Raw genomic sequence first — 12,768 nt, 5'->3', positions numbered from 1 at the left:
TAGGAAATTTATTACCGAGCCCATTTGATGTGGACACAGAGCTGGCTGATCACGCTTTCACCTTTGTTCCTTGGGAGAACATGTGGATGACTTGGTTTCAGCTGCTTAGATCCTTGGCAAGTACCAGACAAGATTGAGTTACCTAGCTAACTGAGGCCATTGTGAGTGGTCTGATGGAGCTCAAAGGTATTTCCAGACCAACATTTTGTCCAGAGGAAAAATGTCTTCCTATACAGCCCTCTCATTTAATTCAGATTTAGGAAGCAGTATGAATGAAGGCTGTCAGTAGCATAGAACTAGTGGATGGAGCCAGTGAGTTTTCTTTAACCTGATAACTCCACTCCTCTCCAGCCAACTTGCTTTGGCAATCTTTGTGTGAAGACTCTGATCTTACATCCAAGATGCTTGTGGCACATGTAGCTTTTCTCATCTGTGCTAGCCCTATCAAAGTGGGGCATGGTGAGCAAATGTTCACCGTTGATGCCAGCAGTGGACTCCCAAGACAGCTGTCTGCTCCTTGGGGGATTATCAGAAGTGAGGTAGAACTTTCTTTTTCATACTTACTCTGGAAGAACTGTATTCTGAAGAATATAGGTTTGGTTTGAGGCTGTTTATACTTAAATGTTTCCCATATCTGGGAACTGGCTATTAAAAAAACACATACACATTTTTATCACCAAGAGAGTTTTCAACATATTATCTTGGCTTGTAAGATATGTGAGGAAATAGAGCTAAAGAACCTCCAATGGTTTGAAGTCTCTAACAGTCTTAATTGTTCCAGCCAGGATTTAGGGATGCTAAGCTTCATAGAGATAAATATTGGGTATGGCACGACCCATAGCAACACCTCTAGTCCCTTGTGTTTTTGTTTTTAGGGAGTAGATTAAAAAAAAACAACAACAACAGGGAATTCTGTTTTGCTCTTGGCTTCTCTTTACAAAACTCAAGGTCTCCTCCAGCTGAGATTTCAAAAAAAGAAAAGAAAAAAAGAACAGATGGTTGGGAGATCCCTCAGGGAATAGTTCAGAATTCTATTAAATTTATTAAGACAAACATGTGTTAAGGACAATGATTCATCCTGAGAAGTTAATGAGTAAAATAGGGACACATTGTTTTGTGCAGCCTTTCCCATGGCCCCAGTTTCTCCCTTGGCTTGGCTCATACTGCCGTTTCTTGACTAGTCTCATCTGGATAATGGGGTCAGCTAGAGCACGCATGTGCCCAAGATGTCAGCCCTGCCCCTTAGAGGCAGAAGAGAAAGAAGTCCATAGTTGGATGAAGAAATAGCTTTCAATAGAGGAGTGTACCTACATAGGAATGATCAGAGACTCATTTCCCAGAACCTCACTGGGCTGGGTATCTGCATTCTACAGCAAGGAATGTACCTTGCTGGGGCCTTCCTTGCACCAAGAATGGATCAGTGGAATTCAGAATATGGGGCGAGGTGGTGTTGGAAGCCTCTTTCGGGCATCCTCCCTTGTGGTGTGAATGGCAGTGTTTGAGAAAGCAGCATTCCCCACTTCTGATCCTTGGATAAGGAAGTTCGAATCTTACCTCAGTGCTACAGTGCACTGTAGGACTGAAGCTTGAAGGACACCTCTCCCAAAGCCAGGGGAGTCGTAGCCAGGTGCTGGTGGCTCACATCTGTAGTTTTAGCAACTCAGGACTAAGATCTAAGGATAATGGTTCAAAGCCAGCCAAGCTCGAGTCCCTGCGTTCAAACTCTAGAAATGCCATGGTTCACACTGCTTTCTGCCTTCCCAGAGGATCTGGCCTGTACAGACCTATTGCAATGGTTGCAGCTGTGCTTCTGGCAGTTGCTAGAGGGGATTTGAAAAGAGTAGATGGAACACAAATGCCTTTGTATTTTCAATGAACAAAAACTCTGTCTTCTGGGTGAGTATACACTAGTATACAGCGAGGGAGGACCCGGGAGGACAAGAGAAGGAAGACCAGTAGAGAGATGGTTGCAGTGTGGCGGAGGTGGGAGAAACACATGCCTCACAAGTATGAGGCTCTAAATTTAACCTCCAGTATTACGAAACAATAAAAATGAAAAACCTTGAAAGCCAGGCTATGCTAGTTGACCCTCGGTATGTATTCTTGTTAGAAAACTACATAGGATAAGAGTTATGCTGGACACCAGTGGCTCACGTCTATAATCCTAGCCATTCCATCCCCAAATGCCACCCTAGAACCATTAAAGCTCCATCCAAAAGGTAGGTGGCTGTGTGAAAAGATTGTACTGCCAGGTGTTGAAATAAGGCTCGAAGCTTGAAGCAAGTAGGATAGAATAACCATTCACTTTTAGTATGACACAGGTCACTGAGTCCCCAAGTGGTCTCTTTAGAGTGCACTGGCCACAGGCCAGTGTTCCCATGGGCCTCTGCTGTCCTGAGGGAGATGTCAATCTGCAAGCTGAGCAAGCTGTGTGCCATGGCTCAGCCTGATGTGATCAGGCCTTGCTAGCACTTCCTTCTGACCTGGGTGACATCAAGAGGATCTCTTGTCCAGAATCTCACAGAGGACATTGGAAGAACCTATTTGCCTCCATGGATCAGTGTCCAGGGGCTTGGCTGAGGGCTTATTACTGGACTCGAGTGGGAGGATGGGCAAGAAGGTCAGGTGTAGGAATCTTGAGCTTTACCTGCTTCTGCTTTAGCTGCCAATCCAAGGCTTTGTTTCCCCATCTGCTTAGAGCCTACCCAGAGGCCTCGGACGGTCTGTGAGCGCTGGAGGGAGAGCCTGCTGGAGCACTACGGTGGCACACCCAGGGATGACCAGTACGTGCCCCAGTGTGACGACCTGGGCCACTTCATCCCGCTGCAGTGTCATGGCAAGAGTGACTTCTGCTGGTGTGTGGACAAAGATGGCAGAGAGGTGCAGGGCACACGCTCACAGCCAGGCACCACCCCTGCATGTAAGTACAGGTACAGGCCAAACTCCCTTGGGTGGCACCTGGGCATCTCTGTGTGGGGGATGCTGTGAGTCACAGGGTCTGAGGAAAGAGGTCACTTTATCAACATGCTGGTTCTCCACAGTCCAAGATGCCCATTTGGATTTCATGGTGAAATTGCCACTTAGTTCTTTTTTTTTTTTTTTTACTGTGTACATTTTTTTTATTGTAATTAGTAAAAGGGTTACATGATATTTGCCAGATAGAAGGTGCATTAATTCACATACATTGATACCCTTTCACATGTCTTGGTACCCATTTCCCTCCCCCCCCACCCCCCACCCGTCTTGGTTTTCCCCCCTTCCCTATCAAATTTCAAATAACCAAATACAAATAAATTCAATATATCAGGTAACAAAGTGAGATACTATACCAATATGAGATAACCAAGGGACAGCAAAGGAGATGAGAGACAACATAGTACATTAAGGACAACAATCATTCATTATATGAATTGCCACTTAGTTCTATTTCTGTTGCAAGTACAGCTAGAACTTAGTTCCTCGTATAATTTTGACTTCTTGTCCCCAGTCCTGTTGTCACTCTGGGGTCCCAAAGAAATTGTATCCCCCTCTAAATCAAGGACAAGAAAAGCCTCTGCTTTGCTGTGAGGGAAATGTTTTATTGTAATGGATAGTGATTTACATAAAGGATTCTTGGGGGGAAAAAAGCCCTAGACATTAGAATTTCCTTTGAAGAACATCTGGGGCACATCTGTTTAGAGCAAAGAACTGTTGATAGGCTTGGGCATGTGACAAAGTAACTTCTTGGTCCCCCCCCCCCCCCATGTTTCCTCTTCTTCTCATGGCAGGTATACCCACCGTGGCTCCCCCTCTGGTGCGGCCCACACCACGGCCTGATGTGACTCCTCCATCTGTGGGCACCTTCCTGCTTTATGCCCAGGGCCAGCAGATCGGCCACTTGCCCCTCAATGGCACCAAGCTTCAGAAGGATACAGCCAAGACCCTGCTGTCTCTGCATGTAAAGTGGAGTTCCTTGAGGGATAGGGGTATGGGTAGGGCTTGGCATGGGGTGGAGCTGGGCATGTTGGCAGGTACATGGTGGGGCACCAGGCTGTGGACCTGGTGTGGCATGTGCCACTGGGAGACTGTGGATTTGGGAATTCCTATAGTACTTCTTGTCCTCACTGGCCTGGAGCCACCACTACTACAGTTGGGGCTCTCCACTGCTGAGAGCCATGTCCTACCCTTCAGGGGCTCTGTCCTGTGAGTTCAAGGTGTTTTAGATGTGTGGTGATTCTAGGGAATGGTGGCAGGTTCTTATCCAAGTCTGCAGGGTCCTTCCCTGGTCCCAGGCATCCTGGAGCCATAGGCAAGAGTTGGTGACTACAGCATATGGTTTCTGTGATCACTTAAGAAGCAGGAGGGAAAGTCAACTAGAGATTCCTCTCTGTTGCATCCCTGCCCTCCCAGTTTGCTTATGTGACTCTGATTACCCCCCCCCCCCCTCAACCCCTTTCCTAACCTGACTCCTTCATGAGGAAGAATTGGAGAGGGTGTATGCCCGGGAAAGGATGATGCAGCTTTCCTGAGGACAAACCTGCCACTTTCCAAGCTATTGCTATCCCTATCTGGAAGGATTTTTTTCCTGTAAAGTGGGAATGAAAAGAAAAGGAGAACCCGCTCCCAAAAGGCATTGACAAATCAGTGAAAAACATCGGATTCTGTTTTACTTTTTTGGCAGCACTGGCGTTTGAGCTCAGGGCCTCATGCTTGCTAAGCATGCCCCTTAGCGGTGATGCTGTTTCTTAACTTGACACTTGTCATCCATGGGAGAGAACAGGACCAGTGTTCATGTCTTTATTTACTCTAGTGCTATTTATTTGGTTCCAAAAAAGTTTAAAAACAGCCAATGATCAGAAAAAGATCGATTTTTTTCCTTCCTTTTTTAAATTTTAAATAAGTTTGTGATTTTTGCTTATTTATTTTTTTGCCAGTCCTGGGGCTTGACTCTGGGCCTGGGCCTTGTCCTTGGGCTTTCTCAAGGCTAGCACTCCACCACTTGAGCCACAGCACCACTTCTGGCTTTTTCTGTGTATGTGGTACTGAGGATTCAAACTCAGGACTTAATGCATGCTAGGCAAACACTCTACTACTAGGCCATGCTCTTGGCTCTTTTTCTTTCTTTATTAAGATTCATGGTTTTTGCCACCCAGCAAAGTGGATTTCATGATTCCTTGGGTTCATAGAAGACGTTATAAATTATATAAACTTTTGCCCAAGGTGGCTTTCTTTCATCATTTTTCCTTCTCTCTCCCTTCCTCCTCCCCGCCACCTCTCCCCCTTTTTTTTGGTCCATTGTGGGGCTTTAAGTCTAGGCTGGGCCCTGTCCCTGAGCTTTTTTTCAGCTCAAGGCTAGCACTCATTTGAGCTACAGTGCCCCTTCTGGTTTTCTGGCGGTTAATTGGAGATAAGAGTCTTTGTGCCCAGGCTGGTTTTGAACCTAGATTCTCAAATCTCAGCCTCCTGAGTAGTTAAAATTACAGGCGTGAGCCACCAGCGCCCAGCTCCTTCCTTCTTTCCTTTCTCTCTGACTCTCGTCACAGGGTTTGAACTCAGAACCTCATATGTGCTAGCAGATACTCTACTACTTGAGCCTGCCTCCTAGCTTTAGTTTATCTTCCTTAGTTTATAGTTAATTTTTCAGGTAGGAACTTTTGCTTCTGCTTGGTATCAGATTCAGATCTTCTCTTACCTTTCCTCTTCAGTAACTGGGATTGCTTAAATCTGAGCACCCACCATACATGGCTTGATTTTAGAAATTAGATCTGGCTAACTTAGCCTGTGCTGCCTTAAACGTTGATTATCCCATCTCAGCTTTCTTCCCTCCACTGTCTGTGTAGCTGAGATTTCAGGCATTAGCCACTATCCCCAGCCCAGATGGCCTTTTAATTTTAAAGTATTGTTGACTTTAGGTATCCCCATGTGAACTGCCAGCTTTTCTGTAGAAACCAAAAGGTGTTAGTACGTCTCTTGTGTTGTCTCAGAGGCTTAAGTCAACCCAAGCCCCAGGAGGCTTATTAAGCAGGGAGAACTGGATTGACCTCAGGGACAGCCAGATGGCCTCTAGAAGTTCACTTTGTACATCTTCTGGTCTTCTTGGAACAGGAGGAATCTGGGTTAGGAACTTTATAAAGCAAGTCCTGTGTGGAGATAGGAATGTCACAGATTTGGCATTTTGAAAAGAGACTGTCATTTAGCACTAATGAGCCAAAGGTTCGATGGTGACTGCAATTTCCCAGTTCCTTGACCCATTAAAGAACACTTTCTTTTAATGGAGTACAGCTGAATGATTTAGTTTATATGGAGTTAGGAATGAATGACCATACCTCTACTGGGGAAAGATCTCTGCTTGTTTACAGGGGAGGGGAGAGGAGATTTTGTTGGCATATATCAGCAGATTTTCAAAAGGCTCTTTCAAGAAATGCCAATAACATTTGAAAGGATTTAGTTTTAATTCAGTATCAAGGACTGGATTTTTTTTTTTTGAGACTCCTCATCACTGAGGGAGGCTGAGTTCTCTTATGAAATTATTGTTTACACTGGAGCTATAGCAATTACTGACTAGGACATACAGTAAGCACTGATGACATTAACTTTTATGTTTGTGCTGGTACTGTGACTTAAACCCGCGGCCTGAGCACTATCTCTAAGCTTTTTCACTCAAGACTTCCTACTGGAGTAATAGCTGTACTTCTGGCTTTTTGCTAGTTCTTTGGAGATAAGAGTCTCTTAGGTTTGATTGCCTGGGCTGGCTTTGAACTACCATCCTCAGACTTCAGCTTCCTGATTAGCTAGAGTGACAGGTATTAGCCACCAGTGCCTGGCTTGGTATTAATTCTTATAGCAGCCACATGAAGTAGGTAGAATGTGAGGGTTTGTAGGCACACATGTTGACAGTAGAATCATGCAGTTAGTTAGTGGCTAAGCATTACAATGACCCTGGGAAAGTCTCCACTGCCTACATGTCCAGCCAGTCTGCTGTGTTGCCTGCAAGCCCTCCTGCATAAGCATGAACTTGGGAACTGAAGGATCTCAATTCTTCAAATCTGATCATTTGGTCCATGAAGGGGTCCATAGTTGTGGGACTTGACTATGACTGCCGGGAGAGGATGGTCTACTGGACAGATGTTGCTGGACGGACCATCAGCCGTGTGAGTTTGGAGCCAGGAGCAGAGCCTGAGACTGTCGTTAATTCAGGTTAGCACCTTCACTCATTTCACTTTATTAAGTCACTGTTTTATGTTGGTCTCTTCTCTGTTTTCACGAAATGAGAGGTTAGGTGCAGTGTCATTAGCAAACCCTTTCACGTTAGGAGTGAAAAGTTGACTGAGAGGTGACTCTCAGGAGATGATCTTCCCAAATCAGGATGTGACAGGAGTGTATGCAACCTGCCACCAGCACTGGGGATGCCATGTGCTCTCAGGATGATATACAAGAAGCTGTGACATTGGTGCCTCATGCTTGTGATCCCAGCTACTCAGGAGGCTGAGATCTGAGGGTCAAGTCTTTAAGCCAGTCTGAACAGGGAAATCTATCAGATTCTTATCTACAAGTAACCACAAAAGAAGCTGGAAGTAGAGCTGTGATGAAATCTGAGGGACAGTGCCCAGCCTCTTGAGTTCAAGCCCTGGTTCACACGTGCACACTAGAGGTGATGGAAAAGGATCTGTTCCTATACTGACTTGGTTTTGGGGTCATACTCTCATGTGTTTTTTTGTTGTTTTTGCTAGTCCTGGGGCTTAAACTCCAGGCCTGGGCACTGTCCTTGGGCTTTCTCAAGGCTAGTGCTCTACCACTTGAGCCACAGCACCACTTCCAGCTTTTTTTTCTATCTATGTAGTACTGAGGAATCTAATCCAGGGCTTCCTGCACGCTAAGCAAGCACTCTACCGCTAGGCCACACTCTCAGCCCTGAGACTTAAGGTTTTCATGTTTTTGTGCAAATAAACTTTTCAAATATAGTGGGTTTTCCCTTCAGCCCTTATGTTCCACAAATGTTCCAGCCACCTTTGCTTTTTTTTTGCAGGTCTGATTAGCCCTGAAGGACTTGCCATTGATCACTTCCGTAGAACAATGTACTGGACGGACAGTGGCCTGGATAAGATAGAGAAGGCCCACCTGGATGGCTCCGAGCGCAAGGTTCTCTTCCACACGGATCTGGTGAACCCCCGTGCCATCACTGTGGATCCAATCCGAGGGTCAGCTGGGCTTCCCTAATTCTATTACTTACAGATCCTCATCTAAAGCTTTAATTTTTTATACCATTTAGGGAGGGTCAGAAGAAAAGCAAAAGCTCACATGTACTCACTTAATACTTAACTGAGGATGTCCTACATATCAGGCACTTGTGGTAAACAAAGGCAACAAAGTCTATTTCATTGTATTTGTAAAGAAATGACTGGACAGATAAGAATATTTGGTCAGGTGCAGCTGCTCACGCCTGTGAACCTTGCTACTCAGGAGACTGAGATCTGAGGATCAAGGTTCAAAGCCAGCCCAGGAAAATGACCTGAGACTCTTACCTCCAGTTAACCTTTAGAAAACAGGGAAGTGGAGCTCGGCTCAAGTGTAGGGCAGTAGCCTTGAGCTAAAGAGCTTGGAGACAGTGACCAGGCCGAGTTCAAGCCCCATGATCCCATGTAGAGAATTCATACCATATGAGAGGACGCAGGGCCTCTGAACTAGGTGACCAAGCACTAGTTGTTTTCACCAGTGTCTACTGAAAATGTTTTCATTAATAATCTATAAGCCTACTATTCCCTTAACGTCTGACCCACTTTCAATTAATAAGATAATTATTTTTTTACATATTACCCATTAACTACCTTGTATTTAACAAGGTAAGACAAGGTACAATATACAACAACTAAAAGTATCTTCCATCTGGGAGTCAGCTATCAGACTACTGAGATTTTCCTTCAGCAAGTACTACAGTGTTTTCCCTAAGATTTTCCTCAAATCCCTGGTTTAGGTTGCTATACTCTCCATAGTTCTGTTGCTTAACAATTCCTAAGAAATACAATTTCAACAAATTAAAGAGTTTTGGGGACAGTTTCATCTAATTTTGTCAGGGTGTTAAGACAGTGACTTCTACAGAATTCTAGTTGCCCGAAAAACTTGTGATGCAAGCAAAAGCAAACATGGCTGGCTGTGTGTTTGTTGCTTATTGCTGTGAAACTGTCCACAAATGCTGGCAGATTAAGACAACATTTGATATAGTGTCTGTGAATCAGGAATCTGAGTGAGATTTAACCGAGTATATCTGGTGTTTCAAAAGTCTGCAACAAAGTAATTGAACAAGCTTAAGTGATCTTTAGGCTTAATGGAAAGGACCACTGCTAAGCACATTCCTATTCCTGTGGGCTTTTTTTTTTTATTTTTGAGGGGGGTGGTGCTTGTTCTCAAGGCCTTGGGAGTTGCCCCTGAGACTACAAGGCTAGTGCTCTACCACTTTGAGCTACAGTGCCAATTCCGGTTTGCGGTGGTTGATGATGAGTCTCATGGACTTTCCTGCCCAGCCTGCAAACTGTGATCCTCAGATCTCAGTCTTCTGAGTAGTTGGGACTAAGGCGTGAGCCACCAGCACCCAGCTTCCTTCCTCTAGGCTCCTGATGGGCTTCATCATGTTCTTTGCTGGCCTTTGGGCAAATCGTTCTTTGCACAGGGCAGCTTGCAGCATGGGCATCTACCGTCCCCCAGAGGGAGCCTAAGACAGTATTCAAGACAGAAGGCAGTTTTGAAATCTAACATTGGAAGTGGGGATCTACCCTTCTTCCATTCTTGTATTCACTATAAGCAAGACATGAAATCTAGCCCATCCTCCAGGGGACTGCCTCAGGCTCTGAGTACCAGGAGGTAATTAACAGAGGCCATGACAAGTTGCAGGGCTGTTCTCCCCATGATGTTTGGGATTGAATCTAGGGGATTTGTACATGCAAGGCAATAGCTCTCCAATTCAGCTACAGCTTTAGTCCCTACACAGCTATTTTTTTTTCAATCTTTTAAAACTTTTATCTACAGCAACTTGTACTGGACAGACTGGAACAGAGAAGCTCCTAAAATTGAAACATCTTCTTTAGATGGAGAAAACCGAAGAATCCTGGTCAATAAAGACATTGGATTACCCAATGGGTTAACCTTTGACCCCTTCTCCAAACTCCTCTGCTGGGCAGATGCGGGTAATACTAATGAAATGTATAACGATGGAAGCAGCCAATGAGAACTAGAGCAGACTTCATTACAAACCCAACCCAAATCCCATCATTTAAATTTGGCTGAAATTTTAACAGTATCACAGTGTTACATATCTAAACATTTGAAGAACATTTAATAGTTACAATGAATTTTCTTTTTAGAGTAAAGTAAAACTGGGGCTTAGGTGGTAGAGTGCTAGCCTTGAGCATAAAAGCTCAAGGGATAGGCCCTGGTTCAAGCCCTAAGACTGACACTACACCAATAAATACTATCTGAAATTGAAATTTCATTAGAAATTTTGAAATGTAGAAATTCTTGAATTAGCCATTTCAACATTTTCAAGACTGATTTCTTCATACTGGAAAATAATTAACATTTAAGATGTGTTTATAACAATAATACTCTTAGATTGGGGGCAGTTATGTACGCAGTTATGTTTCCAACAATTGGTAAAATACAGTTGCAAATGATTAAGAATGCTTATCTCTGGAAGAAACTTAGCCAGATTCCATTAGAGGTAATTTTATTTTTTAAAGTAATTGTTTGAATTTTTACTAAAAAACTGAGAATGCACAAACCTGGAGAACAGGACATTATTTGATGGCTGGGGAATAAATGCCCTATTTTCTATTCTGCGTTTGGTCCCTTGAGAAAGAATCTGTCATTGTCATTTTTGGCAAATCAGTTTTCATTTCCTTTATGGCATGAACACTCCCTATTTCTCCCTTGATGTTTTAAAAGGAACCAAGAAACTGGAGTGTACACTGCCAGATGGCACTGGGCGGCGTGTAATTCAAAACAACCTCAACTACCCCTTCAGCATCATCAGCTACGCAGATCACTTTTACCACACAGACTGGCGGAGGTGAGCCCAGTACCCGACCAGCAGCTTTGGTATGCACACTACTTGTACCAAAGCCAATAAGTAACTTCAGTAATTGAGTCCTACCTGAGGACTGTGGATACCATTCTACATGTTTTACTGTTTTGGAAGTCATCCTTTCACTTCACCCACAAATTAAGCGTCATTGCCCCCGAATGGCTTTATAATTGGCAAAGCTATTTGATAATAAACTATACAAGGAAGCATATTTACCAGAATTTGCTCTTCCAAAAGTAAAGGACTATCCTGAAATGGTTCCATAAGGTAGTTATTAGATACAGTTTAACACCTGCCCCCAACCCCCCCCCAAAAAAACACGGTGGACTTTCTGCACATCTTAGAGACCAAACTACTTAGCCCTCAAATGAAAACTGATGAAATATTTTAACAGAATAAGAGAACATGTATAGGGGTTGGATACATGGCTCAGTTGGTAAGCGTGCTAGACAGTGAGTGACAGCATCAGGTACTGAGTTCAAGTCCCATTCTTGGACCTAAAAAAAAAAAAGTTTTTCCTTATTCCCTACAATTTTGGTTTAATTGGTGCACCAGAAGGCCCAGACACCTTGTGATCTATCTTTAGTATATTTTGTGTGGTTCTGAAGGCAGCTAGAACTAAAAACAATTAATTCAGACTATCAGTTCTCAAACTTCTTTGGGATACCAACATTACCCAGATGACTTACAGTGTACTGCTGGATCGAGTCACAAGTTCTTGACCGGGCAGATCTGAGGAGGATGAAAAGCTAGCATTTCCTAAAGTTCCCAGCTAATACTGACTGTAAAAAATGACTAGAATTAAGGTAATTCTTATAAATGAAAACCCCCTCTAATTTAAAAACTGATTCTGAATTTCCTTTCTGCTACCAGGGATGGTGTGATATCAGTGAATAAACACAGTGGAGAATTCACAGATGAGTATCTTCCAGAGCAGAGATCTCACCTCTACGGAATAACTGTAGTTTATCCCTACTGCCCAACAGGTAAAGTGTGTGTGTGGTGGGGGGTGGGGTGAGGTTCCTGTGGACTAGCAGGGGAGGGAAGAGCTGTCTGGGGTGACCGAGTTTGTGCTGCCCCAGCATTGCCACCACAGCCATCCAACCTGAAGTCTACCTAGCTTAGGTATGGACAAAATGAAGACTTGCTAGTGCATCTTGAAAATGAAAACTCACCACTGCCCTCTCCTCTCGCAGGAAGAAAATGACTATGAAACGTAAAAGGAGACTTGAAGTTTACACTCAGCATCTTGACCCTCCGGAAATGATTGCGAAGGCAGAGAAAGTGAAAACCGAATTGGCTATTCGAAATTCCTAGATACACAAGATGAACATTTTCAGTGCAACAAGACAAAGTATATTTTGTGAAAGTTTATACCTCAATCTTTACTACTGTATTTTTTAAAACAAAGGTTCTTATTGCAAGCTTACAAAAATGTAATGAATTTTTAACAGTTGCTTATTAAAGCAACTTTCTGTAAACATACCATATTTTAAAGCTCAAATTCATTGAATCCAGCTAGTTCTGGACTCTAAATCTGAATTTTGATATGGATTCTTTATGGCCAAGAAATTAAAAGTTCACTGCTGATGTAATGCAGTTAGAGTAGATTATGTAGAACAAATGGAAAAGAACCAACTTATTTATGGATTCCCAGCCAAAGTTTTGAGACATTTTTCTTTTACCTCTGCATCAGTGCATTTCTATTTATATTA

General features: G+C 43.6%; 1 protein-coding gene across 1 annotated transcript in view; it reads left to right on the top strand.

Moving 5' to 3' along the window:
* The window catches only part of Nid2 (nidogen 2), a 60,732-nt gene extending 48,247 nt beyond the window's left edge, over positions 1-12,485 (top strand). The window contains exons 14-21 of the mRNA XM_090345094.1: positions 2,699-2,920; positions 3,768-3,937; positions 7,047-7,176; positions 8,006-8,177; positions 10,000-10,157; positions 10,915-11,038; positions 11,927-12,039; positions 12,250-12,485. Of these exons, the coding sequence (XP_090201220.1) occupies positions 2,699-2,920; positions 3,768-3,937; positions 7,047-7,176; positions 8,006-8,177; positions 10,000-10,157; positions 10,915-11,038; positions 11,927-12,039; positions 12,250-12,260 (1,100 nt within the window). The 3' untranslated portion in view covers positions 12,261-12,485. The remainder of the gene's footprint in view (positions 1-2,698; positions 2,921-3,767; positions 3,938-7,046; positions 7,177-8,005; positions 8,178-9,999; positions 10,158-10,914; positions 11,039-11,926; positions 12,040-12,249) is intronic.
* The last annotated feature ends 283 nt before the right edge of the window (positions 12,486-12,768 follow it).

The sequence above is a fragment of the Megascapheus bottae genome, chromosome 14 (assembly GCF_031878675.1).
Source record: "Megascapheus bottae isolate mThoBot1 chromosome 14, mThoBot2.hap1, whole genome shotgun sequence".
NCBI lineage: Eukaryota > Metazoa > Chordata > Mammalia > Rodentia > Geomyidae > Megascapheus > Megascapheus bottae.
The sequence above is the reverse complement of the archived record's forward strand: the minus strand, read 5'-3'. Positions and strand labels throughout refer to the sequence as shown.